Source organism: Taudactylus pleione, unplaced genomic scaffold (genome assembly GCF_031769625.1).
Source record: "Taudactylus pleione unplaced genomic scaffold, aTauple2 ptg000117l, whole genome shotgun sequence".
NCBI classification, from domain to species: Eukaryota; Metazoa; Chordata; class Amphibia; order Anura; family Myobatrachidae; genus Taudactylus; species Taudactylus pleione.
The window spans coordinates 170,381-184,906 of NW_028284519.1; the positions used below are offsets into that span (position 1 = coordinate 170,381).

A 14,526-nucleotide genomic window follows, 5' to 3' on the forward strand; every position below is an offset into this window, starting at 1 on the left:
TTATTGTTGTTGGACAACCTGTGAAACTTGGAGATTTGTCCCTAATTCGTTATAGGTCTTGTACTGCTTCATCGTTTTGTATTTTCAGTGATCTAGGCCATGATGATTTTTTTTTTTCTGAGCTCCCTTTATTTAAAGAGATAGAGAGATAGATAGATATCTATCTATGTGTATGTATGTATGTATGTATGTATGTATATGTATCTCTATTTATTATTTAGTATTATTGATTTGTTCTCACTCAGTCATTTTCTTCCCTTACCCCCAGATCTCGAGTCTGATGACAGTGCATCGTTTTATATCTTCAATGTAGACCAGCCTTTATCGGCAGTGAACCAGCCCGTTTGCCTCCCCCGGCATGGACAGCAATCTCACTGCTCAACTTGCTCTGCCTCATCTCGCTTACAGAGCTACAAAACCTATGATGGCACAAGTGAAGTACAGGAGCCCAAGTACAGTCTATCTGGAGGTCCAAAGCCATTTGAATGCCCTAGCATTCAGATCACCTCAATTTCTCCTAACTGCCAGCAAGATACTGAAACCTCAGAGGAACTGCACAATAATGGCCCAGTAAATGATTACATTGAAAGGCCTTCCCGTGACCTCCTCTACCTCCATCTCGAGCCGTCTTACAGGGAGCCATGTTTAAGTCCGAGCCCCGGTAGTAGCATTTCTTCCAGAAGCTGGTTCTCTGATGCATCCTCTTGTGAATCTTTTTCCCATATCTACGATGACGTTGAATCGGAGTTGAATGAGGCTGCAGCACGGTTCACTCTTGGCTCACCGATTGCATCTCCCAGTTGTTCTCCCAGAGGGTTTCCAGGTGATGAAACGTGGCAACAGTTAGGCTATGGTACATCTCTATCACCCAGACAGTCCCCATGTCACTCTCCCAGAACTAGCGTTACTGATGAGAACTGGCTTAGCCCACGTCCAACTTCAAGACCTTCATCCAGGCCCACCTCTCCTTGTGGAAAGAGACGACACTCCAGTGCAGATATCTGCTATCAAGGCCCTGCATCCCCTCATCACTCCCCAACACCATCTCCTAGTCATTCACCCAGGGGAAGTATCACTGAAGATACATGGATCAGTTTATCTCAAAATTCTGTACCTGGCGTTTCTCCCTCTCAGTGTTTCCAGGAGACTACTATCCCCCTCAAAACACGGAAAACCTCTGAAGACCAAAGTGCCACATTGGTAGGAAAGGTTGATCTTTCTGCTGAGGATCAAGGAAGTTTATCGCCAACTCCTGAAACGCCTACAGAGGATAATGCAAGTTCTCCACATCCACTCAAGAAAGACTCCTCAACTGATCAGTTTTTGTCAGTCCCATCACATTTCACTTGGAACAAACCAAAATCTGGACATACGCCTATATTTCGGTGAGTGCTTGTAAAAACAAATATGTTGAGATTATTAGGAGTGGGATTGTTCGCTTTTTGTTTTTATTCAAAAAGGAAATATTTGTGCTAGTTGAATTCTATAGAAGTAATATACATGAGCAGCTTTGCAGCTTTATGTAGTTTTTATAGATGTTCACATAAATAATGCAAAAGGCAATTGGATAATTTAAGTTATGTAACCTCTGTCAAAGTATTCAACTTCATTTAGGATAAAAATGCATGAAATATGTAAATTTTTAGGATTTCTTCTTCGGGGTCCATAGGTATCCACAGGGATACCATGGGGATTATTATGATTGGAAGACCAGGCACCAAACAGTTAAACTTTTGGCTCCCAGAATGCCGCCGGTCCTCCTCCATATATACCCTGCTCCTAGCCATAGGACTTCAGTTTGTTCGTTTGGTGTGGCAGGATTCAGATGCATCTTTGTAACAGGGGACTGCTCAGGCAGTTCTAAGCTTTAATTTTATGATTTATTTAACTTTTCTTGAGTTAGCAGTACTAAGTGTCTGTATGAAGACGCATGGGCTGCAACTCCATCTACCTCTGCTGGGCCGCAACATCAGTAATTGTGCTGGTGATTTTGGCAGGTCGTGGCTGAGCTTGGCTAGCAGCAATGCTGCGACCTGGACTGCACCGGATGCTTGGAGATGTCAGGTAAGGCGATTCCTCGCTTCTGGTGTAGAGACGCACCAGAAGCCGCTGCAGTAAGTACCAGGGATTGTACGCGTCCTTACTACACCACCCGGGGCCTTATCGTCTGACGCTGGGGATAGGCAGCAGGCGCATATCTGCTGCCACGAGGCCAGTGTACCCGGTTGGTTAATGCAGCTTAGGGGAGGTAGGCGCTCCCCCGGCAGCTCCTCCCCCGACGCAGTCCTGATGAATAGGTTTCGTGCATCTGGGTTGCTTCACCTACTCTAAACGTGTATAAGACGCTCATGATCCACGGAGTGCACCTGGTCGCTGTTGGTCTCAGGAGGGTCTGGGTCAGTCTCCCTGTATACCTCTCCCTTGGTTAAGGTATATGGTGCTCTATATCCTACTATTAGTTTGCGTTGCTGTAGTTGATTTTGAGCCCATTGTAATTATATTACATATGCATCGTATGTGACTGTTTGCTAGCTGCTGACTATAGTTTTCTATCTGTCAATTATAGCTGTCACTGTCATTTCTTTCTGAGTGCTTCACATTCATTTAGAATTTGTTAAGGCTGTCACATTACTTTGCGATTGTTGCCTTTACTTTATACATTGGGGAGCCACCTGTGTTGGTTTCATGTAAATCCTGTATGGCATATGTGTCCTTACAGGACCTAAAGGAGGGTTTGTGCTGTCTGTCTTAAAGAGCCACCTCACCAGACTGTTTGCCTGTTGTTGGACAAGAGCCATCTTTGGTTGCTTCTTTGTCCCTGGTTATGATGCAGGTGGTTTATTGTTTGGCTACTCCAACAATGCCTCCTTGGATGGGGTGTCCACATATGTTTTCACCTCATGGCCGTTCCTCTATAAAGGATGTGGGTAGCCATTCTAGTCAGAGTATGGTGCCAGCTAATGTTGATAACAAACCGGTAGTGACTAAAGCACCTAAACGTAAGTTGTCTTTATCGCAGTCTGTTCAACATATGGATTCAGACTCCTCATAAGGAGTCTGATGATGCACAGGATTACTCTCCGGGATTTTACTTCTGGAGAGGAGGATCATCCATCTACTGTGGATGTTACTACTTTAGTGAGGGCGGTTAAATCAGTCCTAGATTTTCGGGATGATGAACCGGCTCATAGTAAGAAGACTCCAATGTTTAATAACCACCAAAAGGTGGTCAAAACGGTATTTCCCGAGTCTGAACAGCTCACTGAGCTTATAGTGGAGGCATGGGGAAACCCTGATAAGCCATTTTATGTTGATAAGAGAACAAAATCATTGTACCCATTCCCACCTTCGGTAAGTGGGAAGTACCTCCTACTGTGGATGCTCCATGTAACGCATCTAATCAGAAAGGTTACATTGCCTATTCCATCAGCTTCTTTTCTGAAAGATTCCGCAGATAAAAAGATTGAATCGTGTCTTAAGGCAATTTTTTCATCATCTGGAGCAGTTACCCGTCTGGCCATAGCTGTAGCCTGGGTAGCTAAAGCAGTTGAAGAAAGGATTGGGGCATTGGAAAATTCCCTACCAAATGCTACCAGAGAAAAGATTATGAATATCTCCCATATACAGGAAGCTGCTTCCTATCTGGGAGGAGCTGCAGTGCTGATGCTGAAATTTTAGCTTTTAGGGCATCAGCAGCATCCATAGTAGCACGTAGAGCCTTGTGGTTAAGATCTTGGAAAGCTGATCCAGCGCCCTCTTTGATACTGTAAGTCTCTATCTTTTCATGGAAAGGTACTCCTTTTTTTTTTTTTTTTGGAGCAGAGCTGGATAGCATAATCTCTACTCTGGCAGCTTCAATGTCAGCAGGTCTGCCATCTACGTTATATAGTAGAACTAAGCAGGTTTCTTTTCAGTCTTTTCGTCCTCAGTGGAAAACCAAAAGACAGACTTCCTCCAAGCCGAATAGTTTTCGTAAGTCAAAGCGACAAACTAAGCGATCTGGCCAGACGAGACGTTCAGCTTCTAGGCCAGACAATAAGCCCTCGGCCTGATGAAGCTGGCCGCCTCCAGGGGGTACCCAGTGTGGGGGGGGGGGGGGCAACTTCAGTTTGTGGATTATTGGCATCAAACTACTACAGACACCTGGGTTTGAGAAGTGGTCTCTCAGGGGTATGCCCTCACTTTCAGGAGACTCCTCCATCGGATGTGGGCAGGGCCTTGGTTTTTCAGGAAGCAATTCACTCCCTGCTACATGCAGGCATGATAACTCCAGTCCCTATTTCTCAACAGGGAAGGGGTGGTTATTCAAATTCTATTTCTGGTACAGAAACCAAATGGGATATATTGCCCTATATTGAATCTAAAAAACCTCAACAGGTTTATCCATGTACCCAAATTCTGCATGGAAACTCTCCGGTCAATTATTTTGGCTATGCAGCCGGGAGGTTAAATGTTTTCCCTGGATATTCAGGATGCATGTTCCAATTATCCCATCCGACCAGTAACTTTTAAGGTTTGCTCTTCTCCAGCAACATTACTAATTTCAGGCTCTAACCTTTGGCCTTTCTACGGCTCCCCGGATATTTCCCAAAATAATGGCGGTAATGACGGCCTATCTCTGGCGTCAGAGTCAGAATACTGCCGTCTCTGGACGTTCTTCTGATATTGGCACAGACTCTGAAGCTGTTGCAACACCATGTTCAGTTGACCATAGCCTGCCTACAAAGGATAATCAATTGGAAGAAATCATCACTTTCCCCAACACAGCAGATGATTCACCTGGGAGCGTTGCTAGATTCTCGGGCACAAAGGGTGTTTCTGCCAGAGGACAAGATTGTGGCATTATCAATGCGGATACACAAGATTATAAGCAGGCAAAGAATATCCATTCTGTCAGCAATGCAGATGCTGGGATCAATGGTGTAGACCTTCGACATGGTGGGTTATGCTCAGTTACATCCCAGGCCTCTGCAAAGGTTGATAATCTCCAGGTGGAACGGACAGTATCATTCAATACGGTTCCAGATGATCTTTCTCACCTCAAAGGTTTGTCTCTCCTCTTGTGGTGGCTAAAAAAGGAGCATCTAAACAAAGGGCGCCCGTTCTGGATTCCAAATTGTGTGGTCCTCACCATGGACTTGCAGGGAACGACTCGGCAGTCCGTACCTCCAGTGGTTTTCGACTTGCCGGAGGTCGATGTAGTGGGGCGACCGCAGCGTCCACTCCCTCACTAGACCACCGGGGCAAGTCAGTCTTGTGTGTGGGACAGCGGCAGCGGCCATGTTTTAAGGCCAGCGCACCCGGGGGTTGTTACAGCATAGGGGGAGGTAGGCTCTCCCGGGCAGCCCCTCCCCCAGCCCAGATGCCAATCCAGCTGAGATTTTCCCGCATCTTTTTTGCTCCTCCTACCCTTCTCCGTGTGCGAGTCTCCCTCTATACCTATCCTCAGAGGCCAGGTTATACAGTACTTAAAATCCTACCAAGCCTTGTGCTTTGAGTGGTTGATTCAGCGCTCATTGCAAGTGTATTTGGATATGCATTGTATGTGACTTTCGCTAGCTCTGCTGTGTTGTTACTGCCTTTATTTTCTGTGCTGTCAGATATAACTATCACTACTCTTTTTCTCCTCAACCCTTTGCTACAGGTGTGTGGGGAATATTTTTTTTTTTTTTTTTTACTCTTCAAATTGTACTTCACATTTATTTATTTGTGAAGGCAGTCACATTTGCACTCATTTTATTATGTCTAAGGGTAAAAGTAGTTTGGCGGGCTTGTCCCCTCAGGACTTTATACAGGATGGTTTGTGTGCTGTCTGTTATAAAGAACCACCTCACCAGTCCAGTATACTAGCCCCTGTACAGGAGCCATCTTGGGTGTCCTCCTTGTCTCAGGTTATGACGCAGCTAGTGGACCGTTTGGCTACTCACACGATGCCTCCCTTAATGGGATACCCACAGCAGTTCCAGCCTGCTATGTTTGTTTCCCCTGTACATCCTTCCTGGATGGACGTTTATGCCCACTATAGTCAGAGTACAGCTCAGTCAGCTGCTGCGTTTCAACAAATGTTGCAAGCGAATAGACCGGTAGCTACTAAAGCACCTACGTGGTCGTTATCATTTTATCAATCTGCTCAGTATGTAGATTCAGATGCTTCATCAGAGGAATCGGTTGATACGCAGGGTTCTTCTCCAGGGTCTATCTCAGGAGAGGAGGACCATCCTTCTACAGTGGATGTCCCTTCTTTGGTGAGGGTGGTCAAATCAATCCTAAATATATAGGTTGATGAGCCAGCTCCTAGACCTAGGGCTCCAGTGTTTAAACACCAGAAGGTGGTAAAAGCTGAGTTTCCGAAGTCTGAGCAGCTCACTGAATGGAAGAAGCTTGGCGTAACCTGGATTAACTGTTCCATGTTACAAAAAGATTAGCATCTTTTGTATCCTTTCCCACCTACTAAGTGTACTGTGGATGCTCATGTGACACGTTTAGTCAGGAGTGCTATGTTGCCATTCAGCATCCTCTCAAAGATCCTACAGATGGAAAACTTTAAACATGTCTTAAATCAGTGTTTTCATTGTCTGGAGCTGTTACTCGGCCAGCTATGGCTGGGGCTTGGGTATCCAAGGCTGTTGAATGGACGGGGGCATTGGAGGATACTCTACCAAATGCTACCAGAGTACCGCTGTCATATATCTCCCACATACAGGAAGTGGCCTCCTATTTGGGAGGAGCTGCAATAGATGCTGGGCTCCTCTCTTCTAAAGCATTGGCAGCTTCGATTGTTGCTCATAGGACCCTTTTGATTAAGGTCCTGGAAAGCCGATATGGGATCCAAGAAGGCTCTGGAATCCTTACCTTTTTATGGAAAAATACTGTTTGGAGTACAATTGGATAAGATAGTGGCTACTCTGGAAGCTTTAAAATCTGCAGGTCTGCCATCAACAGCTACATCCAAGTCTTGTTTTTGGTCCTTTTGCCCTCAGGGAAGAACAAAAGGACAGTCTTCCTCCAGACCATCTAGTTCTCGCAGGACCACCAAGCAGCAAGTTAAGAGGTCCTGACGGGTCAGTTGTCCAGCCTCTATGGAGGACGACAAACCCTCTGCCTGATAGGACGGGCCTCCTCCTGGGTGATCCCAGTGTGGGAGGCCGACTTCTTCAATTTGCGGACTACTGGCATCAAACAGACACCTGGGTTTGAGAAGTGGTCTCTCAGGGGTATGCCATCACTTTCCGGAGAATTTTTTCACAACTCCCACATCAGATTCTAGTCAGGCTTTGGCCCTCCAGGAGGCCATTTGCTCCCTTCTGAGGACAGGGGAGATAATCCCAGTTCCTGTGGGTCAACAGGGAAAGGGTTATTATTCCAATCTATTTTTGCTTCAGAAACCAAATGGGTCTCATCGACCTTTTCTAAACCTGAAAACCCTAAACAAGATTATCCGTGTACCCAAGTTCCGTATAGAAACTCTTCGGTCAATTATTTTGGCGATGGAACTTGGATTTTATGGCTTCCCTGTACATTCAGGATGCATATCTGCATGTTCCTATTACGCCATCCCACCAACAATTTCTATGGTTTGCTGTCCTGGAACAACATTACCAATTTCAGGCACTGCCCTTTGGTCTATCAACGGCCCCTTTGGTCTTCACCAAAATAATGGTGGTTATGCCTGCCTACCTCAGGCTTCAGGGAATCGGAATACTTCCATACCTGAACGACCTTCTGATATTGGCAGTGTCTCCAGCTTTTCTACAACACCATCTCCAACTGACCACTGCCTGCCTACAGACACACTGCTAGATCATCAATTGGAAGAAATCCTCTTTCTCCAATACAGCAGATGGTACATCTGGGTGCAATTTTGGATTCTCAAACACAAAGGGTGTTTCTGCCAGAGGACAATATTTCGGCCCTTATTTTGCGAGTATGCACATTGCTCCACAAGCGAAAGATATCCATTCAGTCAAATATGCAGGTCCTAGGGTCAATGGTATCCACGTTCGACATGGTGGAATATGCTCATTTCCACTCCAGGCCTCTGCAACAATTGATTCTCTCCCGGTGGAAAGGGCAGTATAATCCTAATACGGTCCCAAAAGTTCCTTCTCACTCCGGAGATTTGACTGGCTCTCTTGTTGTGGCTACAAAAGGCTCATCTGGACAAGGGTTGCCCATTTTGGATTCCATAATGGGTGCTTCTCACCATGGATGCCAGTATTCGTGGATGGGGGCGGTGAAAGGTCATCATACCTTTCAGGGAAGATGGACAAAGCAGGAAAGCCACTTTCCCTTAAACATTTCGGAGCTGTGCGCAGTATACAAAGCACTCATCCTGGCACAGGGCCTACCCCAAGGCAGGTCAGTCCAGTTCGACCAACGTGACCACAGCCTATCTCCATCATCAAGGAGGCATGCAAAGTCATGCATCAATGATGGAAGCGACAAACATTCTGTTCTGGGTGGAACGTCATCTTCCGGCTATCTCTGCAATATTCATCCCAGGAATCCTCGGCTGGGAAGCGGACTTCCTAAGTCATCAGGACCTACACGCCAAAGAGTGGGCTCTCCATCCTGGGGTTTTCAACTTCTGGTGAACAAATGGGGCCTACCAGACGTGGACCTCATGTCACAACCATAAGGTTACAAGGTACGCGACCAGGACCAGAGACACCTCAGCAGCCTTCGTGGACGCGCAAGCAGTGAAGTGGGACTTCAAGCTGGCATATCTTTTTCCTCCGATTTCCCTCTTTTCAAGGGTCCTCAGGAAATTCAAGCAGAAAGGCGGCACAGTACTACTGGTAGCTCCTGCTTGGCCCAGGTGCTATTAGTACACCGACATATGGAATCTATCCATAGACACTGTTTCCTTTTCCTCTAAGGCTGGATCTGTTAGCTCAGGGTCCCTGCCTGCCCCCGAGCCTACCTTGTCAGTCTTTGACTGCTTGGCTCTTGAATCTTCCATCTTCAGAGCCAAAGGTTTCTCTAGCTCCGTGATTAAAATGATGCTTAGGGCGCGAAAGCCCTCCTCTGCCCACATCTATTACAGAGTTTGGTATTCTTTTGGTCAATGGTGTTCCCACAGAAAGTATGACCTTAAGATTTTTAGGGTTTCCCAGGTACTTTCTTTTCTCCAGGCTGGATTAGACCTCGGTCTCCAGGTTTCTGTGTTGTCAGTTTGGTTCCAGCAAATGATTGCTTGTCTGCTGGATATTTAGAATTTTTTTTTTTCCAGAGTGATCTCCGAGTGCAGTCTCTTTGTCCCACCGGTGGCACTGTGGGATTTGTCTTTTAATTTTCAAGGGGTTACAAGCTCCCCCATTTGAACCTTTGGACTCAGTGGGTTTGGAGTGGTTGACAGCTTTTTCAGCTTTTTTTTTGACACTTTTTCTCCTCTCTATCTCTTCTGCACGAATTAACTGATTTGGCAGCGCTCTTGTCGTTCTCCCTTTTTTTGATTTGATTTTTTTTTTTTTCACCAGGATAGAACTCTTCTCCGTACACGGACGGTTTACCTTCCTAAGGTAGTGTCCCGTTTTCATGTCAATGAAGAGATTGTGCTTCCAGCTTTTAAGTTTTCAGACCTTTATGTAGGTGAAGCTTCCCTGGATGTGGATCGTACAAACTTTTAGAAAATCAGACTCTCTTTTTGTGTTGTATGGTTTTCACAAACAAGGCTGGCCAGCTAATAAACAAACTCTCTGGCTCGATGGGTATGACTATCTCTCAGGTTTACACACAGGCTGATTTCACTGTTCCAAACATGGCAACAGGACATTCTACCTGGTTTGTGGGACCATCATGGGCATTTTGTTGTGCCTCTGCTGAACAATTGTGTAAGGCAGCCACGTGGTCTTCTGTCTACACTTTTCTTGGGTTCTACGAATTTCTGATACTTTTAGATCTCAGGATGCTTCCTTTGGGAGGCGGGTATTCCTTTCCGCTCAGGAGTGTCCTCACGCTTAAAGGAACTGCTTTAGGCCATCCCCTTGGTATCCCTGTGGATCCCTATGGACCGTGAAGAAGAAAATAAGAGTTATAGTAGACTTAAGCTGCATACACACGGTACGATCTGTACCACCGACTTGAAAGATATCTTTCAAAGATATCTTTGTGAGTCATCCTGCCACATCTCTGAACAGGCAAAGTTGACTATATTGTCCAAGTTGGCCGGCATGCATGGACAATAAAAGAGATCGTTATTGTTCATGCAAGAACGCGCGTTGTTGGCCAATCGTTCACTGCATGAAAATTAACGATTTGTCGTTGAATGATATCCTCGGTGTTCATATTGTTCAGGAAAATGGTCCCGTGTGTATGCAGCATTACCTTTTTTGTTAGCTCTTTTTCTTCAAAGTCCATAGGGTCCACAAGGCACCTACCCTCACTCACCTGGCTGCATTGGCTATTTTGTTGCATTGGGTATTTTTTTCTTTCGGCACCGGATTCCCTAATATTTTCTGTGAGTGTTCTTGGTGTACATTGTTCTTCCTTCTCCTGCCTTGGGCTTGTTTACAAAACTGAATACCTGTGGCCAGGGGCGGGGTATATGTGGAGGAGGACCTGAGGCATCCTGGGAGCTGAAAGCTTAACTGTTTGGTGCCTGGATCACTCCAACCACATTATCCTCATGGTATCCCTGTGGACCCTTAGGACTTCGAAGAAAAAAAGTTAACAAAGGTAAATCTACCATAACTCTTGTCGTTTTTTATTTATATATATATATATATAGAGAGAGAGAGAGAGACCGAGAGAGAGAGAGAGACCGAGAGAGAGAGAGAGACCGAGAGAGAGAGACCGAGAGAGAGAGAGAGACCGAGAGAGAGAGAGAGACCGAGAGAGAGAGAGAGACCGAGAGAGAGAGAGAGACCGAGAGAGAGAGAGAGACCGAGAGAGAGAGAGAGACCGAGAGAGAGAGAGAGACCGAGAGAGAGAGAGAGACCGAGAGAGAGAGAGAGACCGAGAGAGAGAGAGAGACCGAGAGAGAGAGAGAGACCGAGAGAGAGAGAGAGACCGAGAGAGAGAGAGAGACCGAGAGAGAGAGAGAGACCGAGAGAGAGAGAGAGACCGAGAGAGAGAGAGAGACCGAGAGACCGAGAGAGAGAGAGAGACCGAGAGACCGAGAGAGAGACCGAGAGACCGAGAGAGAGAGAGAGACCGAGAGAGAGAGAGAGACCGAGAGAGAGAGAGAGACCGAGAGAGAGAGAGAGACCGAGAGAGAGAGAGAGACCGAGAGAGAGAGAGAGACCGAGAGAGAGAGAGAGACCGAGAGAGAGAGAGACCGAGAGAGAGAGAGACCGAGAGACCGAGAGACCCCCTGAAATAAAGGTTTTTAGAAGACTGAATTTTCATATATGTAAATCTCTGGGAGATTATGGCAGTGCAATAACAATGTAAGAAACACAAATATTCACCAAGTGTGGCAGAGCTTCCTTCAAGTAAGTGGCAGTTACAAGTTCTTAGAAAGCTGCTTTTAAGAAGTCGACCAAACCAAAAGAGGTTTTATAAAATAGTTGAAATGCATAATGTACTATGGTGTGGAAGAAATGCAGTGTTGGCAAAACATTGTTTAGAGATATTTGTGAAAAGAAAAAAAATATTAACCCACAATAGAGGGGTAACATAACTTTGTGCGCAAGTAACACAAATATATTTACTACAGAAAAATATTAAATAAACTTTGGAAGTAAAAAAAGATAAGTGAGTGTGTCCACATAGTATACATTCAAGCATGTTAAAGGAACGAAGAGTAGTGCTTGCAATGCCGTATATATTTGTTTGAGATAAATAGAGAGACAGATCCCTCTCTCTCTATTTTCTTATATATATTTTCTCAAATAAGTTGCAAAATTCAAGGCTCTATGGGTTTGCTGCTGGAATGTCATTTAAAACATCCGAGAATTTGGAGGTCAGTGGACAGTGTAATTACATTTTAGCAAGGCATCTGCTAGTGTTCCACAATAAAATTCACACAAGTGAAATTTTTTTGATCTTGGTTTGATAAAGCTTTTTGTAGAATCAGTTGTAGGTCTGGTTTTTAATAATTTTATTTTTCAGTAATACTGAAGTCTTCAATTTTGAGGTTAATTCGATCAAAAGTGCTAAGTAAAATGTGTAGTGATTTAAGGTGTTGAGTCTTAAAAGAAATATAACAAAATGTAAAAAACGCACGTGGAAAGACCTTTCCAACAGCTACAGAAATGATGGTGATGTCAACACAATAGAGTAAAGATGGCTTGGGAGTTAATCCACTACATGAGTGAAACAATCTGTACGATTACAACATTGTAATCGTGCAATAGTTCTCCATCCTGTGTAGTGGGTAATGTGCCTACACTCAACGATATGTCATTCAGTGCAGGCACCCTCCCTCATCCCCGAACATGCACAACCTGTCGTTATCGGCAGGTTATTAGCCTGCATGTTCAGGCGATGATTGATGTAGAAAATTACTAGGGCGAGCGCGCATCGCTGGTCGTTCTCATTTTAATGCACGATCTGTGAACGATTTAACGATGTCGTAATCGTTCAATCGCTCATTTTAATCGTCTAGTGGATACGCACCTTTTAGTTTCAGAGGATAACGGGGCCCACTTTGGTTATGACTGTAAACTTTTGTTTGATTGTAGGGTTTTCATATTAGTCTAGTGCTATAGAAATGCTAATAAGCAAATGTTTGAAAAAACAACAAAATAAATATATCCCAAGGTGCTGAGCAAATAAGCTATTAGTCAATATACACATAAGTAAAAAATGTATGAATGACAGAACACTGGATTGTGTAGAATACATTGTGCTGATACTGAGGAGGCTGCATCCTCCTCAAACTACAAAAGAGACCAAGAAAGCATCACTAGGTAACAATCCACTAATACCAGTGAATGTAATATATATTATATTCAAATGTCCTGACTCATCAACAACCCCTGGGCCCAGAAACTTGAAAATCAGGGAGTATATGCTTTCCATGACATAGGTACCCACTAAGCAGGGATTTTTCTAAATTTGACTCTTAAGGGGGTGAAAAGGACTAAAATGTTTCCTCCCACTGTGCAATGCCCTGACTGAAGACTGACCTGGACTGCAGCCCCGAGTTCTACAGATACCTGAAGGCTTCGGTGCTTAAAAAAAAAAAAGTAAACCAATGTATGACGTGCATTATCCCCCCGCAAGCATAACCAGTCCCAGGCTCTGTAGAGCCTGTCCAGCTTCTTTAAAATACAGGGGGAAAAAATGTGCAGGGTTCCCCTATATTTTATGAACCAGCACAAGGCTCTGCTGAGCCGGTCCTGGTTGTGGAAGTACATGGGACGAAATGAGTTGGGGTCCCCTGTATTTTCCATAACTAGCACCGGACTTTTTCTAGCCCCCTATTACAGTGCCCGAGTTGTATGCTTACAATGGCAAAACATCTGGATCTGTGTTTTGCAATTGTAATTTGCGGGGGTGTGAGAAAAATGCGAGCTCTATACTCTCTCATTTTTCAAAACTCGCACCCTATTACATCTTGCCCATAAAGTTCATGAATCCTTAGACACAAATAAACATGACCAAGACTGAAATGCGTTTAAAAACAGAAAAAAATATCAGATGGCAAAAACTAAAAGTCTGATAGCAATGGTTTCCAGAACAAATGTCCACTTCCTCAGACTGGAGATTGAAGACTGGGAATATGCTGGTTTTTATAGCAATTTTTTATAATGAAGATGGAAAACCAGTTATTCAAGGAGGAAAGTAAAACTTTTGAAAAGAAAACTCTTAACGAGTGTAGGCACTGAGACATAAAGGATCATACCAAAGGGCAAACCAAAGGTTTTCTGATGTGGCAAACAAATACAGAATGCCATAAATGAAGTAGCTGTTCTATAACAAACTGTAAGCTATGATAATAGCTAATTTTAATCAACATACAGTGTGAAAAGGGCTGTGTGACTCTTAAATTCATAAAGTGATCATGTAGAAAAAGAACAGTGCTGACTTGAATCATCCTAAAATTGCTCTTTTGGAGACTGATGAGGAATCTTGGAAGAGTATAAATAAAACTAAGTGCTGCTATTGTAGAAAAGTATTTTATTAACTTTTTGCTATCGCTGATTTTTTTTCCTTGTTATATACGTTTTTTTTTGTTTTGTTTTTGTTTTTTTACTTTTTTCCAAAATTACTCTATTTGTATGTGTAAAATTTCATGAACAGTTATATTAGAAGTTAATACTTTTTATATATTGTTAATAATATTGCAGTACATTTTTTATTTTTTACTTTTGTTTTATAATACATTGGTTTCATAGAACAACCCCTACTGGCTAAAGAGAGCCATTGATCCTACATAATCAGGATATAAGATTACTTGTGCTTTCACCACACAAAAGTAATCATTTCGGAGAGAACTCCATAACAACCGTTTTGTAAATTCATTCCATGGGCGGTATTCAATTGTTTTTTAGCGCACCCGAACTTCGGGAGATTGCGGGGCACTATTCAATTGGTGTCGATTATCGTGCCCATAGGTTGGGTTTAGCCATGTAAAAC

The 14,526-nt window shown here is 44.0% G+C and overlaps 1 protein-coding gene across 1 annotated transcript in view; it reads left to right on the top strand.

The window, feature by feature from the left end:
- The window catches only part of NFATC3 (nuclear factor of activated T cells 3), a 215,539-nt gene that overhangs the window by 66,777 nt on the left and 134,236 nt on the right, over positions 1–14,526 (top strand). Inside the window, exon 2 of the mRNA XM_088471830.1 lies at positions 269–1,385. Within this exon, the coding sequence (XP_088327956.1) occupies positions 269–1,385 (1,117 nt within the window). The remainder of the gene's footprint in view (positions 1–268; positions 1,386–14,526) is intronic.